General features: G+C 39.7%; 1 protein-coding gene across 1 annotated transcript; it reads right to left on the bottom strand.

Moving 5' to 3' along the window:
* Window positions 1-1,182: 1,182 nt before the first annotated feature.
* Window positions 1,183-2,991, bottom strand: LOC135569022 (gastrin-releasing peptide-like). Its single transcript, XM_065015837.1, has 3 exons — window positions 2,598-2,991; window positions 1,769-2,043; window positions 1,183-1,459 (listed from the first exon to the last, which is right to left on the bottom strand). Exons 1-3 carry the CDS (start codon window positions 2,740-2,742, stop codon window positions 1,403-1,405), a joined length of 477 nt encoding a protein of 158 aa, XP_064871909.1. The 5' UTR covers window positions 2,743-2,991; the 3' UTR covers window positions 1,183-1,402.
* Window positions 2,992-16,986: the final 13,995 nt, after the last annotated feature.

Genomic DNA, 16,986 nt, shown 5'->3' with positions numbered 1-16,986 from the left:
GTCTGGAGCAGATAATTGAGGCCATTGTTGTCAGGGGACAGCTGAGTAGAGAGGCATGAGTCCTTCCTTACACACTGTTTTACGTCCCAAATAGCATCCTATTTTCTATATGGTGCACTACTTTCCGATAGGGCTCTGGTCTAAAGTAGTGCACTATATAGGGAGTAGGGTGCCATTTGGAACGTAATGACTGTCTGTCTGCACATTATGCCTCACAAAGATCAGCTTGTCATTAGATTTATGTATTGCTGGCTCACTGAAAGATACAAGCCAGTATTTTGTCCTTTGTCGAAATGTAGCCTAATCGTAGTGATTGCCAAATTGTTGCCCGAAAACTTCTAACAGAAATTGAATAGCTTTAAGAACTAACTTCATTGATACTGAAGCTTATATTTTAAACTTTGAGTATCTTAGGTAGTTTAGAGAAATGTAAGGATGCATATCAGTTGTCTGATTTAAATATGGGATAGATAGATATACATTTTGTAAAAATCAAAAAAGATTATATAATTAAAAATGTCTTTATTAGAAAGTGGAATGAGGAACGCAGTCGTAACTGTGAACAGGCTCTGATGAGACGCTTGTCTGCCATCTTGTGGTGAATATGTTGCCTCTGCACTTCTTCACCCGTTGTCAGTTGAAAATGAAGTACATACAGTACTATAGTATATATACCTCCTAGAGTCGATTATCGAAGTAACATAATAAAATCCCCATCAAAATAGCGCCAGTTTAAGCTAGCGATATATGTTGTTTGTAACACGTTCACATCTGCGGTGAAAGGTGACAGAGATGCGGTGTTGGTCAGAGCACGAGACATCCCGAAAATCAGTCTTCTCGTGAAAACGTCTGTAGCGTCCGAACGGTTTGACTGAACCTATGGGACTCATCTGAAGGTAACCAGTACATTAAAACGGTTTTATGGAAGTAAGGAGGTATAGACACTTCAAAACCTTATTCCTCATTATTTACTTTTGGACTTTTGGTCTTATTTGCCATTTATGAATGTGTCATTTAATGTGTTTCTATGGGTTATAGTAATAAAGGCCAAATATTTTTTTGATATTTGTTTTGGATACCTCTGTATGGTTATGTAAAGGAACACCCAGATATCCACAATGCAGTTATCACAACAATTTCAGATTTATTCAATGTTCCTTACACATTGTTGTTGATGGGGAGTAGTATTTTGAGGGGGATACAATAAATAGTAGATGACGTCATGTAATTATTATGATAATTATGTTATTATATATCATATAAAGTCAACTCTAATATAGGCTATATTGTTTTCAAAATATTGTGAACAGGTGCGCTGGATGCAACGACTCGAACTGAGTCTCTGAGGCGTGTAGTGTCGTTCATCATAGGACAGCTGCAGACTAGAGCTGACTGCCTGTCTTCAGTTGAAGATAGTGTTCTCCTTCATGTTGAAAGCCAATCGAATGAGGTCTGTCAGCTACGGAGAGGAAACGCAGAAATACAACAATGTAGCACTCATACCTGAACCACGTAAACCTGCAATAAAATATCATTACCGGTTTTAAATAATCTGTCTTCATAAACATGCGTTTTTAAATAATTATACTTCATAAATATGTTGTTTCTACTGAACATTAAGTTAAGAATGAAGTCAAACATTTATATTCTGATAAATAGCCTACTGGATATTAGGGGATGCGATGAATACATAGGCTACATACTGTAAAGGGAAAGACCGGAACAACAACATTCACCTAATTGACACTAACCTCTCACCATTACTAACCTGTTTGAGGTATCGGTGTCTATCTGTCTCTTCCCACTTTGTGGTCTTGAGTACCCCCATTCGAGAGAGAACATGTTCCTGTCCCTGTCTCTGGGTCTGGTTCTGCCTCTTGTTCTCCAGTCCCCAGAGAGTCCTGATGAAGCCTTGCACCAGCTTGGACGGCTGCACATATCTATCCAACAGCGTGTCTTCCTCTGAAGACGGTATATTGTCCCTGTTGCTGCTATCTTCTGATCCAGAGAGACTGTCAAGGCTTTTCTTCCCCATCAAGTGACCTAATAAAAAAGGTTTATACATAAAGAATGTACGGATGGACATTGAGGAAGATTGAATATTGAAGTTAGTGTTCTTTTGAGTCCAATTCTGGTTTGGAGAGTAAGACAATTCAACGCTGGGTTGTTATTTGAACAACCGATGTCCTGCGTCACAATGTCTTCGTTTGCTCTGAGCTTTCTCACCCAGGAACATTTCAACTAAACTTTTCACAGGAAATGTAACTTGCCCACCAAATAGAATACTCCTTTTTCTGGGTAACCAAGGTGATTAATCAAAACAAAGGCAACATTCGACTGTCCACATTAAGTCCTATTTTTTTTATATACATCAGCTCAACAATTCAATCAGAAAATTGTTTCACCATTAAACATGATTTGTGCAGTGGTTTCCCATCGTTACATTTTATTTATTTATCTCGAAACAAACTTTTCATCTATCCAGCAGAATCTCAAAAACCGAAGTAGATCATAACAATAATAACACTTTGTAATTTTATTATAAATAATAATATATTATTCTGTAATATAAATAGCAACAATAATAGGTATCTTACCTACTGCCCAGTGATTCCCTCGTGGGAACACTTTTCCAATGGCTCCAGTATTCTCTGAACAATGCACCATACATAAAATTGATACCAATATAATAGCAATCGATAAGGAAGGTTTGTAGGTCCATGCATGGCACAGGTCGCCCATTATATCGCAGAGAGAGGAACAAGCGTAACAATAAGGTATTATAATCCTTATTGGCTGTATATCCGTCCAGTTGAAAAATTCCTAAACTAATGGTGGTCTTCCATAATCAGTTCATTTATATAATACCGCGACCGACCTTCAAGTTTGTTGTCTTTGCGAAGTTATACGGGAGTGACTCCATAAGAGCGATAGCTCTGAAGTAGGCGACGTTGAAAGTTAAATGCCTTTCCTGAGTGTTATACGTCAGAGATCCTTAAAAAAAAAAAATACACCCATGATGTTAAATGAAAATGTGACAAATTGTGATAACCTGCCATTACGAAACACGCCTGGATAATGTGTGTGTAGAGATTGCATTTGCACGTCAGCGTCATTTCATTAACATTGACGGGTTGTTTTTCCTCTTTGCAGAGCCTGTATAGCCTGGGACATTCCAAGTGGCAACCTATTTCCTATATATTCCCTATAAGGGGTAGTGCACTATGTAGCAAATAGGGTGCCATTTGCGACAGTCTGTTATTAATAACAGGCAGTTAATTGCTTCCCCTTACAGCAGGTTATTAATTCATATTACTTATTACAGTTCTTCACTAGGCTGTTTGATGGTCAGTGTCATGCCCTGTGTTCTGGTGACCAGTTACAGTATGCCAGTTCTTCACTAGGCTGTGTGATGGTCAGTGTCATGCCCTGTGTTCTGGTGACCAGTTACAGTATGCCAGTTCCCCACTAGGCTGTGTGATGGCCAGTGTCATGCCCTGTGTTCTGGTGACCAGTTACAGTATGCCAGTTCTTCACTAGGCTGTGTGATGGCCAGTGTCATGCCCTGTGTTCTGGTGACCAGTTACAGTATGCCAGTTCTTCACTAGGCTGTGTGATGGCCAGTGTCATGCCCTGTGTTCTGGTGACCAGTTACAGTATGCCAGTTCTTCACTAGGCTGTGTGATGGCCAGTGTCATGCCCTGTGTTCTGGTGACCAGTTACAGTATGCCAGTTCTTCACTAGGCTGTGTGATGGCCAGTGTCATGCCCTGTGTTCTGGTGACCAGTTACAGTATGCCAGTTCTTCACTAGGCTGTGTGATGGCCAGTGTCATGCCCTGTGTTCTGGTGACCAGTTACAGTATGCCAGTTCTTCACTAGGCTGTGTGATGGCCAGTGTCATGCCCTGTGTTCTGGTGATCAGTTACAGTATGCCAGTTCTTCACTAGGCTGTGTGATGGCCAGTGTCATGCCCTGTGTTCTGGTGACCAGTTACAGTATGCCCAGTTCTTCACTAGGCTGTGTGATGGCCAGTGTCATGCCCTGTGTTCTGGTGACCAGTTACAGTATGCCAGTTCTTCACTAGGCTGTGTGATGGCCAGTGTCATGCCATGTGTTCTGGTGATCAGTTACAGTATGCTAGATTAGAATATAATACAACTAAATGGAGTGGATTAGATAGAGTAGAGTAGGCCTAGACTGGAGTAGAGTAGAGTAGAGTAGAGTAGAGTAGAGTAGAGTAGAGTAGAGTAGAGTAGAGTAGAGTAGGCCTAAAGTAGAGTGGAGTGGAGTAGAGAGGTGGGTAAGAGTAGGTAGAGTATAGTGGAGTAGAGTGGGTGGAGTAGGCCTAGAGTGGGTGGGTAGAGTAGAGTAGGTGGAGTGGAGTGGGTGGAGTGGTGTAGATTGGAGTGGAGTAGGCCTAGAGTAGAGTGGAGTAGAGTAGAGTGGATAGACCTAGGTAGAGTGGAGTGGAGTAGGTCTAGAGTAGAGTGGGTAGAGTAGAGTAGAGTGGAGTAGAGAGGGGTGGAGTAGGCCTAGAGTAGTGGAGTAGAGTGGAGTGGAGTAGGCCTAGAGTAGAAGTGGGGTAGAGTGGAATGGAGGGGAGTAGGCCTAGAGTAGAGTGGGGTAGGCCCAGAGTAGAACAAATAAAACAAAATGTGTAATACAGTATAGTATTTTTTTACATTTAACTAGGCAAGTCAGTTAAGAGCAAATTCTTATTTACAATGACGGTCTACCGGGGAACAGTGAGTTAACTGCCTTGTTCAGGGGCAGAACGACAGATTTGTACCTTGTCAGCTCGGGGATTCAATCCAGAAACCTTTCGGTTACTGGCCCAAGGCTCTAACCACTAGGCTACCTGCTGTAGTACAGTAGAGTAGAGTATATTAGAGTATAGTAGAGTACAGTATAGTACAGTAGAGTACAGCAGAGTATAGCAGAGTCCAGTAGAGTATAGTACAGTAGAGTACGGTAGACTATAGTCCAGTATAGTATAGTAGAGTAGAGTACAGTCGTGGCCAAAAGTTTTGAGAATGACACAATTATTAATTTCCACAAAGTTTGCTGCTTCAGTGTCTTTATATATTTTTGTCAGGTGTTACCATGGAATACTGAAGTATAATTACAAGCATTTCATGTGTCAAAGGCTTTTATTGACAATTACATGAAGTTGATGCAAAGAGTCAATATTTGCAGTGTTGACCCTTCTTTTTCAAGACCTTTGCAATCCGCCTGGCATGCTGTCAATTAACTTCTGGGCCACTGATGGCAGCCCATTCTTGCATAATCAATGCTTGGTTTGTCAGAATTTGTGGGTTTTGTTTGTCCACCCTCCTCTTGAGGATTGACCACAAGTTCTCAATGGGAGTTTCTGGCCATGTATCCAAAATATTGATGTTTTGTTTCCCGAGTCATAGTTCTCTCTTTTTGCCTTATGGCAAGGTGCTCCATCATGCTGGAAAGGCATTGTTTCATCACCAAACTGTTCCTGGATGGTTGGGAGAAGTTGCTCTCGGAGGATGTGTTGGTACCATTCTTTATTCATGGCTGTGTTCTTAGGCAAAACTATGAGTGAGCCCACTCCTTGTCTGAGAAGCAACCCCACACATGAATGGTCTCAGGATGCTTTACTGTTGGCATGACACAGGACTGATGGTAACGCTCACCTTGTCTTCTCGGACAAGCTTTTTTTCCGGATACCCCAAACAATCGGAAAGGGGATTCATCAGAGAAAATGACTTTTACCCCAGTCCTCAGCAGTCCAATCCCTGTACCTTTTGCAGAATATCAGTATGTCCCTGATGTTTTCCTGGTGAGAAGTGGCTTCGTTGCTGCCCTTCTTGACACCAGGCCATCTCAAAGTCTTTGCCTCACTGTGCGTGCAGATGCAGTCTCACCTGCCTGCTGCCGTTGGTGACCAAGCTCTGTACTGGTGGTGCCCCAATCCGCGCAGCTGAACCAACTTTAAGAGACGGTCTGGCGCTTGCTGGACTTTCTTGGGCGCCCTGAAGCCTTCTTCACAACAATTGAACGCTCTCCTTTGAAGTTCTTGATGATCCGATAAATGGATGATTTAGGTGCAATCTTACTGGCAGTAATATCCTTGCCTGTGAAGCCCTTTTGTACAAAGCAATGATGTCGGCAGGTGTTTCCTTGCAGGTAACCATAGTTGACAGAAGAAGAACAATAATTCCAAGCACCCCTCCTTTTGAAGATTCCCAGTCTGTTATTCAAACTCAATCCGCATGACAGAGTGATCTCCAGCCTTGTCCTCGTCAACACTTACACATGTGTTAGAGAAATCACTCACATGATGTCAGCTGGTCCTTTTGTGGCAGGGCTGAAATGCAGTGGAAATGTTTTTGGGGATTCAGTTCATTTGCATGGCAAAGAGGGACTTTGCAATAATTGCAATTCATCTGATCACTCTTCATAACATTCTGGAGTATATGCAAATTGGCATCATACAAACTGAGGCAGCAAACTTTGTGGAAATTAATATTTGTGTCATTCTCAAAACTTTTGGCCACGACTGTATAGTACAGTTGTCACGTTTGTTATGCAGGAGACCAAGGCGCAGCGTGATGAGAATACATTCCTCTTTATTAAGAGGAAGAACACTTAAACAAACTAACAAAATGACCGTGACACTATAAACACTAGTGCTGACACAGGCAACTTTACATAGACACTAACACAAAATACCCAAGGAATATGGCTACCTAAATATGGTCCCCAATCAGAGACAACGATAAACAGCTGCCTCTGATTGAGAACCAATCTAGGTAACCAGAGACATAAAAACACCTAGACGAGTTGCAACCCCATAAACATACAAAAACCCTAGACAGGACAAAAACACATATATCAACCTCGTCACACCTGACCTAACCAAAATAATAAAGAAAAAAAAAGAATACTACGGTCAGGGTGTGACAACAGTATAAGAGACGAGAGTAGAGAATAATAAAATCAAATTAGAAAACATTAGGTAGCCTAGCGGTAAGGCGTTGGGTCAGTGGTTTGAATCCTGAGCCAGGCAAGGTGGAAAAATCTGCTGTTCTGCCCTTGAGCAAGGCAGTTAACCCCCAACAACTGCTCCCCAGGTGCCGATGATGTCGATTAAGGTAGCCCCTGCAACTCTCTGAGAGATTGGGTTAAATGCGAAACACACATTTCAGTTGAATGCATTCAGTTGTGCATCTGATGTATCCCCCTTCAGTAGAGTAGAGTAGGCCTAGAGTAGAATAAAATTACATGGAATACATTAGAGTAGAATAGAATACAATTACATGGAATACATTAGGTAGAGAGGCCCTAGAGTAGAATAAAATTACATGGAATACATTAGAGTAGAGTAGGCCTAGAGTAGAATAAAATTACATGGAATACATTAGAGTAGAGTAGGCCTAGAGTAGAATCACATTAAATGGAATACATTAGAGTAGAGTAGGCCTAGAATAGAATACAATTACATGGAATACATTAGAGTAGAGTAGGCCTAGAATAGAATACAATTACATGGAATACATTAGAGTAGAGTAGGCCTAGAATAGAATACAATTGCATGGAATACATTAGAGTATAATAGGCCTAGAGTAGAATAAAATTACATGGAATACATTAGAGTAGAATAGGCCTAGAGTAGAATCACATTAAATGGAATACATTAGAGTAGAGTAGGCCTAGAGTAGAATAAAATTACATGGAATACATTAGAGTAGAGTAGGCCTAGAGTAGAATCACATTAAATGGAATACATTAGAGTAGAGTAGGCCTAGAATAGAATCACATTAAATGGAATACATTAGAGTAGAGTAGGCCTAGAGTAGAATAAAATTACATGGAATACATTAGAGTAGAGTAGGCCTAGAGTAGAATCACATTAAATGGAATACATTAGAGTAGAGTAGGCCTAGAATAGAATACAATTACATGGAATACATTAGAGTAGAGTAGGCCTAGAATAGAATACAATTACATGGAATACATTAGAGTAGAGTAGGCCTAGAATAGAATACAATTGCATGGAATACATTAGAGTAGAATAGGCCTGGAATACATGGAATACATTAGAGTAGAATAGGCCTAGAGTAGAATCACATTAAAATGGAATACAGAGTAGAATACAATTAAATGGAATACATTAGAGTAGAGTAGGCCTAGAGTAGAATAAAATTACATGGAATACATTAGAGTAGAGTAGGCCTAGAGTAGAATCACATTAAATGGAATACATTAGAGTAGAGTAGGCCTAGAATAGAATCACATTAAATGGAATACATTAGAGTAGAGTAGGCCTAGAGTATAATAAAATTACATGGAATACATTAGAGTAGAGTAGGCCTAGAATAGAATACAATTACATGGAATACATTAGAGTAGATACATTACATTAGAGTAAATAGGCCTAGAGTAGAATACAATTACATGGAATACATTAGTAGAGTAGGCCTAGAATAGAATACAATTACATGAATCATTAAATGGAATACATTAGAGTAGAGTAGGCCTAGAATAGAATACAATTACATGGAATACATTAGAGTAGAGTAGGCCTAGAATAGTAGAATACATTAGAGTAGAGTAGGCCTATTACAATGGAATACATTAGAGTAGAGTAGGCCTAGAATAGAATAGGCCTAGACATTAGATAGAGAATAGAATACAATTACATGGAATACATTAGAGTAGAGTAGGCCTAGAGTAGAATCACATTAAAATGGAATACATTAGAGTAGAGTAGGCCTAGAATAGAATACAATTACATGGAATACATTAGAGTACAATTACATGGAATACATTAGAGTAGAGTAGGCCTAGAATAGAATACAATTACATGGAATACATTAGAGTAGAGTAGAATAGGCCTAGAATACAATTGCATGGAATACATTAGAGTAGAATAGGCCTAGAGTAGAATAAAATTACATGGAATACATTAGAGTAGAATAGGCCTAGAGTAGAATCACATTAAATGGAATACATTAGAGTAGAGTAGGCCTAGAGTAGAATACAATTAAATGGAATACATTAGAGTAGAGTAGGCCTAGAGTAGAATAAAATTACATGGAATACATTAGAGTAGAGTAGGCCTAGAGTAGAATCACATTAAATGGAATACATTAGAGTAGAGTAGGCCTAGAATAGAATCACATTAAATGGAATACATTAGAGTAGAGTAGGCCTAGAGTATAATAAAATTACATGGAATACATTAGAGTAGAGTAGGCCTAGAATAGAATACAATTACATGGAATACATTAGAGTAGAGTAGGCCTAGAATAGAATACAATTACATGGAATACATTAGAGTAGAGTAGGCCTAGAGTAGAATACAATTACATGGAATACATTAGAGTAGAATAGAATACAATTACATGGAATACATTAGAGTAGAGTAGGCCTAGAGTAGAATCACATTAAATGGAATACATTAGAGTAGAGTAGGCCTAGAATAGAATACAATTACATGGAATACATTAGAGTAGAGTAGGCCTAGAATTACAATTACATGGAATACATTAAGTAGAGTAGGCCTAGAATAGAATACAATTACATGGAATACATTAGAGTAGAGTAGGCCTAGAATAGAATACAATTACATGGAATACATTAGAGTAGAGTAGGCCTAGAGTAGAATACAATTACATGGAATACATTAGAGTAGAGTAGGCCTAGAATAGAATACAATTACATGGAATACATTAGAGTAGAGTAGGCCTAGAGTAGAATCACATTAAATGGAATACATTAGAGTAGAGTAGGCCTAGAATAGAATACAATTACATGGAATACATTAGAGTAGAGTAGGCCTAGAGTAGAGTACAATTACATGGAATACATTAGAGTAGAGTAGGCCTAGAATAGAATACAATTACATGGAATACATTAGAGTAGAGTAGGCCTAGAATAGAATACAATTACATGGAATACATTAGAGTAGAGTAGGCCTAGAGTAGAATACAATTACATGGAATACATTAGAGTAGAGTAGGCCTAGAATAGAATACGATTACATGGAATACATTAGAGTAGAATAGAATACATTTCATCACCCACATTAGAAACAAACTAAACGTTACACCAATAGCTGGCTATTTAGTAATTGCAGTTCTATTCCACTGGATGTGAATAAGACCAGCCGCACCTATCCGGTGACACACTAACTTCTGTCCAAGTGTTAAGATTCTCACAATGGGTTTCGATACGAAACCTAGTGGTTAGACTAAGAACCGAAAGGTTGCAAGTTCAAATCCCCGAGCTGACAAGGTAAAAATCTGTCGTTCTGCCCCTGAACAAGGCAGTTAACCCACTGTTCCTAGGCCGTCATTGAAAATAAGAATTTGTTCTTAACTGACTTGCCTAGTTAAATAAATAAAAATATACTGCTGAAAGAAGGTTTTATATTGGAGACCGGTAGGAACACAGCTGAAAGAAGGTTTTATATTGGAGACCGGTAGGAACACAGCTGAAAGAAGGTTTTATATTGGAGACCGGTAGGAACACAGCTGAAAGAAGGTTTTATATTGGAGACCGGTAGGAACACAGCTGAAAGAAGGTTTTATATTGGAGACCGGTAGGAACACAGCTGAAAGAAGGTTTTATATTGGAGACCGGTCGGAACACAGCTGAAAGAAGGTTTTATATTGGAGACTGGTAGAAACACAGCTGAAAGAGGTTTTATATTGGAGACCGGTCGGAACACAGCTGAAAGAGGTTTTATATTGGAGACTGGTAGAAACACAGCTGAAAGAGGTTTTATATTGGAGACCGGTCGGAAACACAGCTGAAAGAGGTTTTATATTGGAGACTGGTAGAAACACAGCTGAAAGAAGGTTTTATATTGGAGACCGGTAGGAACACAGCTGAAAGAAGGTTTTATATTGGAGACCGGTCGGAACACAGCTGAAAGAGGTTTTATATTGGAGACTGGTAGAAACACAGCTGACAACAGGTGTCAGGAATGGTACTGTAGGGTCAAGGCTAACAAACAAAAGTGGTTTGACTTTTGTTCATTAATTTAGACACAATGATGAATGAATGACCCACACAACCATTGGTTGGTTACCATGCAGAAATGATATTATGGAATCTGCATCAGTGAATAGGAAAGATCAACAACATGTACAAAAACATGTCCATGTTATTTCATTCAATTAAATGAGTCTATTACTGTAAGTACACATCCTTGCGAAACATTCATACTCGAATGATGACATTCATATCCTGTATTGACATACAGATCATTGCAGAGGTAAAGTAATAGAGGATTAGTGTTGACAGATCCGTTGTCCACTCGCCGGTCTTTTGAAGGTACATACAGATAACATTTGGTCTGATAAGGTTGAGTGGTGCCCGGGGGCATTGTCACATCTCAGGAAAGCCCCGCAGGAAGTTGGTGAGTTGGCCTGGTACTCAGCTCTTCCTCATTGGATGACATCAAGAGAATAACCTATAAGTGGAAACATTATGAGTCAGTTTGGGCCATAGGAAAAAGTCAGGCTCCGATGGAACTATACTGAACAAAAATATAAAAGCAACAATGCAGCAATTTTAACAATTTTACTGAGTTACAGTTCATATAGAAATCTGTCAATCTGTCAATTGAAATAAATTAATTAGGCCCTAATCTTTGGATTTCACATGACTGGGCAGGGCACATCCATGGGTGGGGCATAGGCCCACCCACTGAGGAGCCAGGCAATCCGAATGAGTTTTTCCCCACATAAGGGCTTCATTACTGACAGAAATACTCCTCAGTTTTGTCAGCTGTCCAGGTGGCTGGTCTCAAACGATCCCGCAGGTGAAGAAGCCAGATGTGGAGGTCCTGGGCTGGCGTGGTTACACATGATCGGTGGTTGTGAGGCCAGTTAGACATACTGCCAAATTCTCTAAAACGACGTTGGTAGAGAAATTAACATGAAATTCTCTGGCAACAGCTCTGGTGGACATTCCTGCAGTCAGCATGCCAATTGCACGCTCCTTCAACATTTAAGACATCTGTGGCAATGTGTTGTGTGACAAAACTGCACGTTTTTGAGTGGCCTTTTATTGTCCCCAGCTCAAGTTGCACCTGTGTAATGATCATGCTGTTTAATCAGCTTCTTGATATGCCACACCTGTCAGGTGGATGGATTATCTTGGCAAAGGAAAAATGCTCACTAACATGGATGTAAACAAATGCACAACATTTGAGAGAAATAAGGTTTTTGTGCACATAGAACGTTCCTGGGATCTTTTATATCAGTTCATGAAACATGGAAACAACACTTTACATGTTGCGTTTATATTTTAGTTGGGTGTATTTTAGATCACTATAAAGGCTCTGTCATTAGAAGATCATGAGTTAGTCAGATCTGAGCATATCACATCAAATCATCAAATCAAATGTTATTTGTCACATGGTTGACCTTACTGTGAAATGCTTACTTACAAGCCCTTAACCAACAATGCAATTTGAAGAAAAATAAGAGTTATTTAAATTAAAAAAAAAACATAAAGAGCAACAATAAAATAACAATAACGAGGCTGTATATTCAGGGGGTACCGAGTCAATGTGTGGGTTAGTCGAGGTAATTGAGGTAATATGTACATGTAGGTAGTGGTAAAGTGACTATTCATAGATAATAAACAGCAAGTAGCAGCAGTGTAAAAACAAAGGGGGGATCAATGCAAATAGTCCAGGTAGCCATTTGATTAGTTGTTCAGCAGTCTTATGGCTTGGGGGTAGAAGCTGTTAAGAAGCCTTTTGGACCAACACAGCTTGCCTTGCGGTAGCAGAGAGACTTGGGTGGCTGGAGTCTTTGGCAATGTTTCACATATTGTCAGTTATTTTTTAGTCAATGTAACAACTTGTTTCCGGAGATGTTCTATGTAATGTTTTGTCTTCGTTCTCTTTTCACAATGTCCTAGAATATACTAATAGAAAAGTAGAAATATGAGTCATATTGAATATTTATTAGAACATATGTCTCACGATACAGTCAGATGTTTGTGACCAGATATTGGCATGAACACTTCTGCAGCTATCAGCCATTCAATAGTCTGAATAATGATAAGATAATGATCACATAGAAAGTCAGACAGACAGAGACCGGCTCATCTACTCATGCCATAGGCATCACAGTCAACTCAGGCCACACGTAATGATTAGCTGTCATTTGAACGATCACTTGTTACGTCATCGGTATTTTATGCCGCGTCCAAAACAACTGGGAACTCGGATAACTCCGACTTCCGACATCAAGACGTTCAAAGCAACTGGTAACTCGGAAAAAAACAAGCTCCGACTGAAAAAAAATCGATTTGACGGTCATCCAACTCGGGCCTCTAGACTTACGTCATGATTTGACCTCGTATTTTTCCGAGTCCCAGTTGTTGTGAATGCGGCATCAATGACAACCATCGATCACGACACATGTCACGACGAGTTGATTGATTTCACTAGTTGACCAACATATGAGATAAGTGACGTTGTAGACGGACACTTTGTATCTGTCTAGCATGAACACTAGATGGCAGTGTTGAGTGAATTTTGCGGATATTCATTTCAACACACTTTAGAGGTTGAATGTAGCAATTGTTTTTGCAAGAGTCAAATATACTGTATTTTCATATTACATAGCGGCTCCCTCTAATCGCTTGGAGCAGGCTAGACGGGAGTCATATTACAGGATCCCATGTATATTGTTGAGAAGAACTACAATTACTTGACATTTGCAAACATGACTAAAAAAGCCCCACATTTCATTCGTCCACTTTTTGATACACGTCCACAGTGGCGTTTTAATGGGTAATACGGGTAATTTAAGGGGCAGCCAGTGTTAATTAAAACCTTTGTTGACTGTCACATCGCTGACTGGTAGGATGAGTCAAATATGAAATATGAGGTGTCCTTCCATTCAACTACCTGAAATGAAATCACACTTGTTGAAATAATGACAAAATGATAGCTACCTTGCACATGAAATAATTATATTGATACGTGTGTAAAAACCTTCATTGAAGCAAGACAAGTGTTATATTCAAACACAGATATTGTTTGAATAACTTTACAAAGTAACTTTTTAAAATTGTTTACTTCCCATGTAGCCTATGTACAAGTAGTCAAAAAAAAAGGGGGGATACATTTTGTTACGTGAATTTAAATAAACTGCATTTCCTCAAAAATGAAGACCAATATGAACAACAATAGCCAAAAAGACCTGAAGGAAAATATGATGAAAAGGTCACATGATGTCATAGGAAAGCCATATATCGTTTTGACAAAATGATCTAGTGTAGTAGCCCATCAAGGACCTCCGGCTAACAAAGGTGTCACATAGGAACAGAGATCATTAAAGCCTTTTGCCACAACCATTTTTAGATTCCTTATTCCTGTAATAAAAAACACCACATGTTTTTCCATTTGTAGCTCTTCTACAATGAAGTACTTCAACATCTGCATCGCTTGCTGTTTGGGGTTTTAGGCTGGGTTTCTGTACACCACTTTGTGCTCTCTGCTGATATATAAATGGCTTTATAAATACATGTGATTGATTAATTGATTTATCAAGACCAAAGGTGCAGCACAAAGGATGTAAAAAAAAAATCTAAACCTGTTGAATTCAATTCTGCATTATTATGCTGCTGCATAACTCTGAAAACAAGCAAATGCTAAAAAATAATTGCCAAGCTGAAAATATGAACAATTGTAACGGTGATGATGGAGTGCTGAGTTGATACATGACTGACACACATCAGGAACTGACACTCAAGTCTACAGCTCTATCCAAAAATACATTTTGCCAAAAGATTCAAACAGAATACTTTCAGTATTTACGTTTCTAATGTAGTTACACAAAGCCAGCATTCTAATAATTAATGACCGTTTTAATCACGGAGGATGCGGGTAAGTATAGTATGACATTGAACCATGGACGAGATGATTTCTTTGCATGGATTTAGCTGATAATTAAGTGCAGCTCTTGAAGAAACTAGCCAGTTAGCTAGCGCAGTTCACTTATATCAAATATATCAGATTAAAAAAATAAAATAAAAGCGAGACTCGTAACGAATGCTCATTGAAATATATCGGTGATGACACCGCCAACAAGACGATCAATATTTCCCCGAAGAAAGCGTTATTTATTTTTACACGTTTGAACGACCGCGAAATGCATTCTGGGTGTGAAAACTGTGTTCTGATTTTCAACGTCATCACATCTTGTCAAAACAAAGTATCCATAAAATAAACGTCTGATACCTACGACCTTACATACGTAACGTTCCGATATTGATTTGTCTACATTATAATAGGTACGACATGGCTGATCTGCTGACTTGAGATATCGTTATGATCAAGCGTCAAGGCAATATTTCTCATCACGTGACAATGGCAATCTTGGGGGTGGGCAGCACTGAGCAGCAACCTCTGCTCTGCTCAGCTCAGAAAGAATAGACTTCACCGGAGAGCAGTGAGCAGGGGGGGTATTTTATAGGCCTTTCTTTATTATGAACATACATGTTCAACATCTGGAAACAACAGTCTGGAGCAGGGCAGTTTATATCCCCCTCTTAGATAAAATGCAGTCTGATGCCTTTGCATTTTGATGTGTTGCTGATGGAAAGGTGCTGAACCTATTACAGAAGGGGCTACCCATGACTTCATTGTCTGAGAGTGAGCTGCTGTCATATATAAAAAACATTCTGCAGAGAGACAGCTATGTGCTAATCTGTCACCATACCCACCACCCAGGTAGGTAATAATCTATTGTTCAGGTGTTGGTTGATGAATTGTCTGAATCTGGGGTTTGGGTTGATGACTTTATAGGTACAGGCCCGGGCCTTGTGAGGTTCTGTTATATAACATAAACAATAATGTGCTGTCTTTTTAAAGTAGTTAGCCTATAGTCTGCTATTTATCTTTGTAATTACTCAGAAAGAACATGGTTTTAAATAATTGCATTATGCAGGACCATGTACAAAGTGAGCCTTTGTTAAATTATTTGAGTAAGTAGCCTATCAGTATCAATTGATGACAATATCTCTACAATATGCAGACCGCACAGACCATACTAGGCCCTATTTTCTTCAAGTCAATATTTAGCCTATATTTGTCATTGGTCAAGAGAGACTTAGGAGATTTCTTGGTATCCTTTTCTTTGTGCCCTCTTCTCATATTTCTATATTTTCCTTTCCCCTCTCTGCTCTCCTTCCTGCACCAGCTGCTGCTCCCTGCCGTAGCCGAGAGAGCCTGGAGAGTCCCCTCACCCCCTTACCCTGCACATACATGCATAGACAAAAGGCCTGATTCGCCTGTCGAACACTGCCCCCTTTTTCCATGCAGCGCTCGGCTTCGTCTGGAGGGAGCAGCCTGGACTGGCTGACCTACTGCAGCCACAGAGCAGAGGCACAAGAACACTGTTTATAGGGGGCTGCCTGGCAGGATGGGGGCTGCTAGTCTGGATTGACTCTGTGTTTATGAAGCAGGCCTCAACAGGAAGATTTCTCCTCTCTTAGTGGAAAATCAGAGTCAGGGGATCACGAGGGTATGGCACAATCTCCTTTTCCTCCCCTAGTATTTGTGTGTATATATATATATCTATATATCTATATCAGATACATATATATTATATATATATATTGTGTGTGTCTGCATGTATTGTGCCTGTGACAGGGATAGGGTGTGTGGCATCATGATGGCCCTTTGTTTTCCTTGTCATTTATCACAGACAGACGGATGGGATGCTCAATTGCCTGAGGCTACAGGGATTATCATGACAAAGATCAGCCTCTCTAGGACAGAGATTAGGGAACCATGGGCATGGAATAGAGAGGATAGAGGTGGAGAGACCCTCACCAGCTCAGCCGAGGCTGTACTAAAACACTGGGGCTCATGCAGACAAGCAGGCCACGTATAGACCAGGTTTTACCACTACTACTACTCTGTCATGGCTGCTTCAGCCTCCTCCCTCTCCATTTTCACCCAGCGTTGTGGCACG

Source organism: Oncorhynchus nerka, unplaced genomic scaffold, assembly GCF_034236695.1.
Source record: "Oncorhynchus nerka isolate Pitt River unplaced genomic scaffold, Oner_Uvic_2.0 unplaced_scaffold_1256, whole genome shotgun sequence".
Classification (NCBI taxonomy): Eukaryota; Metazoa; Chordata; class Actinopteri; order Salmoniformes; family Salmonidae; genus Oncorhynchus; species Oncorhynchus nerka.
Note: the sequence above shows the minus strand (reverse complement) of the source record. Positions and strands in the feature narration are given on the sequence as shown.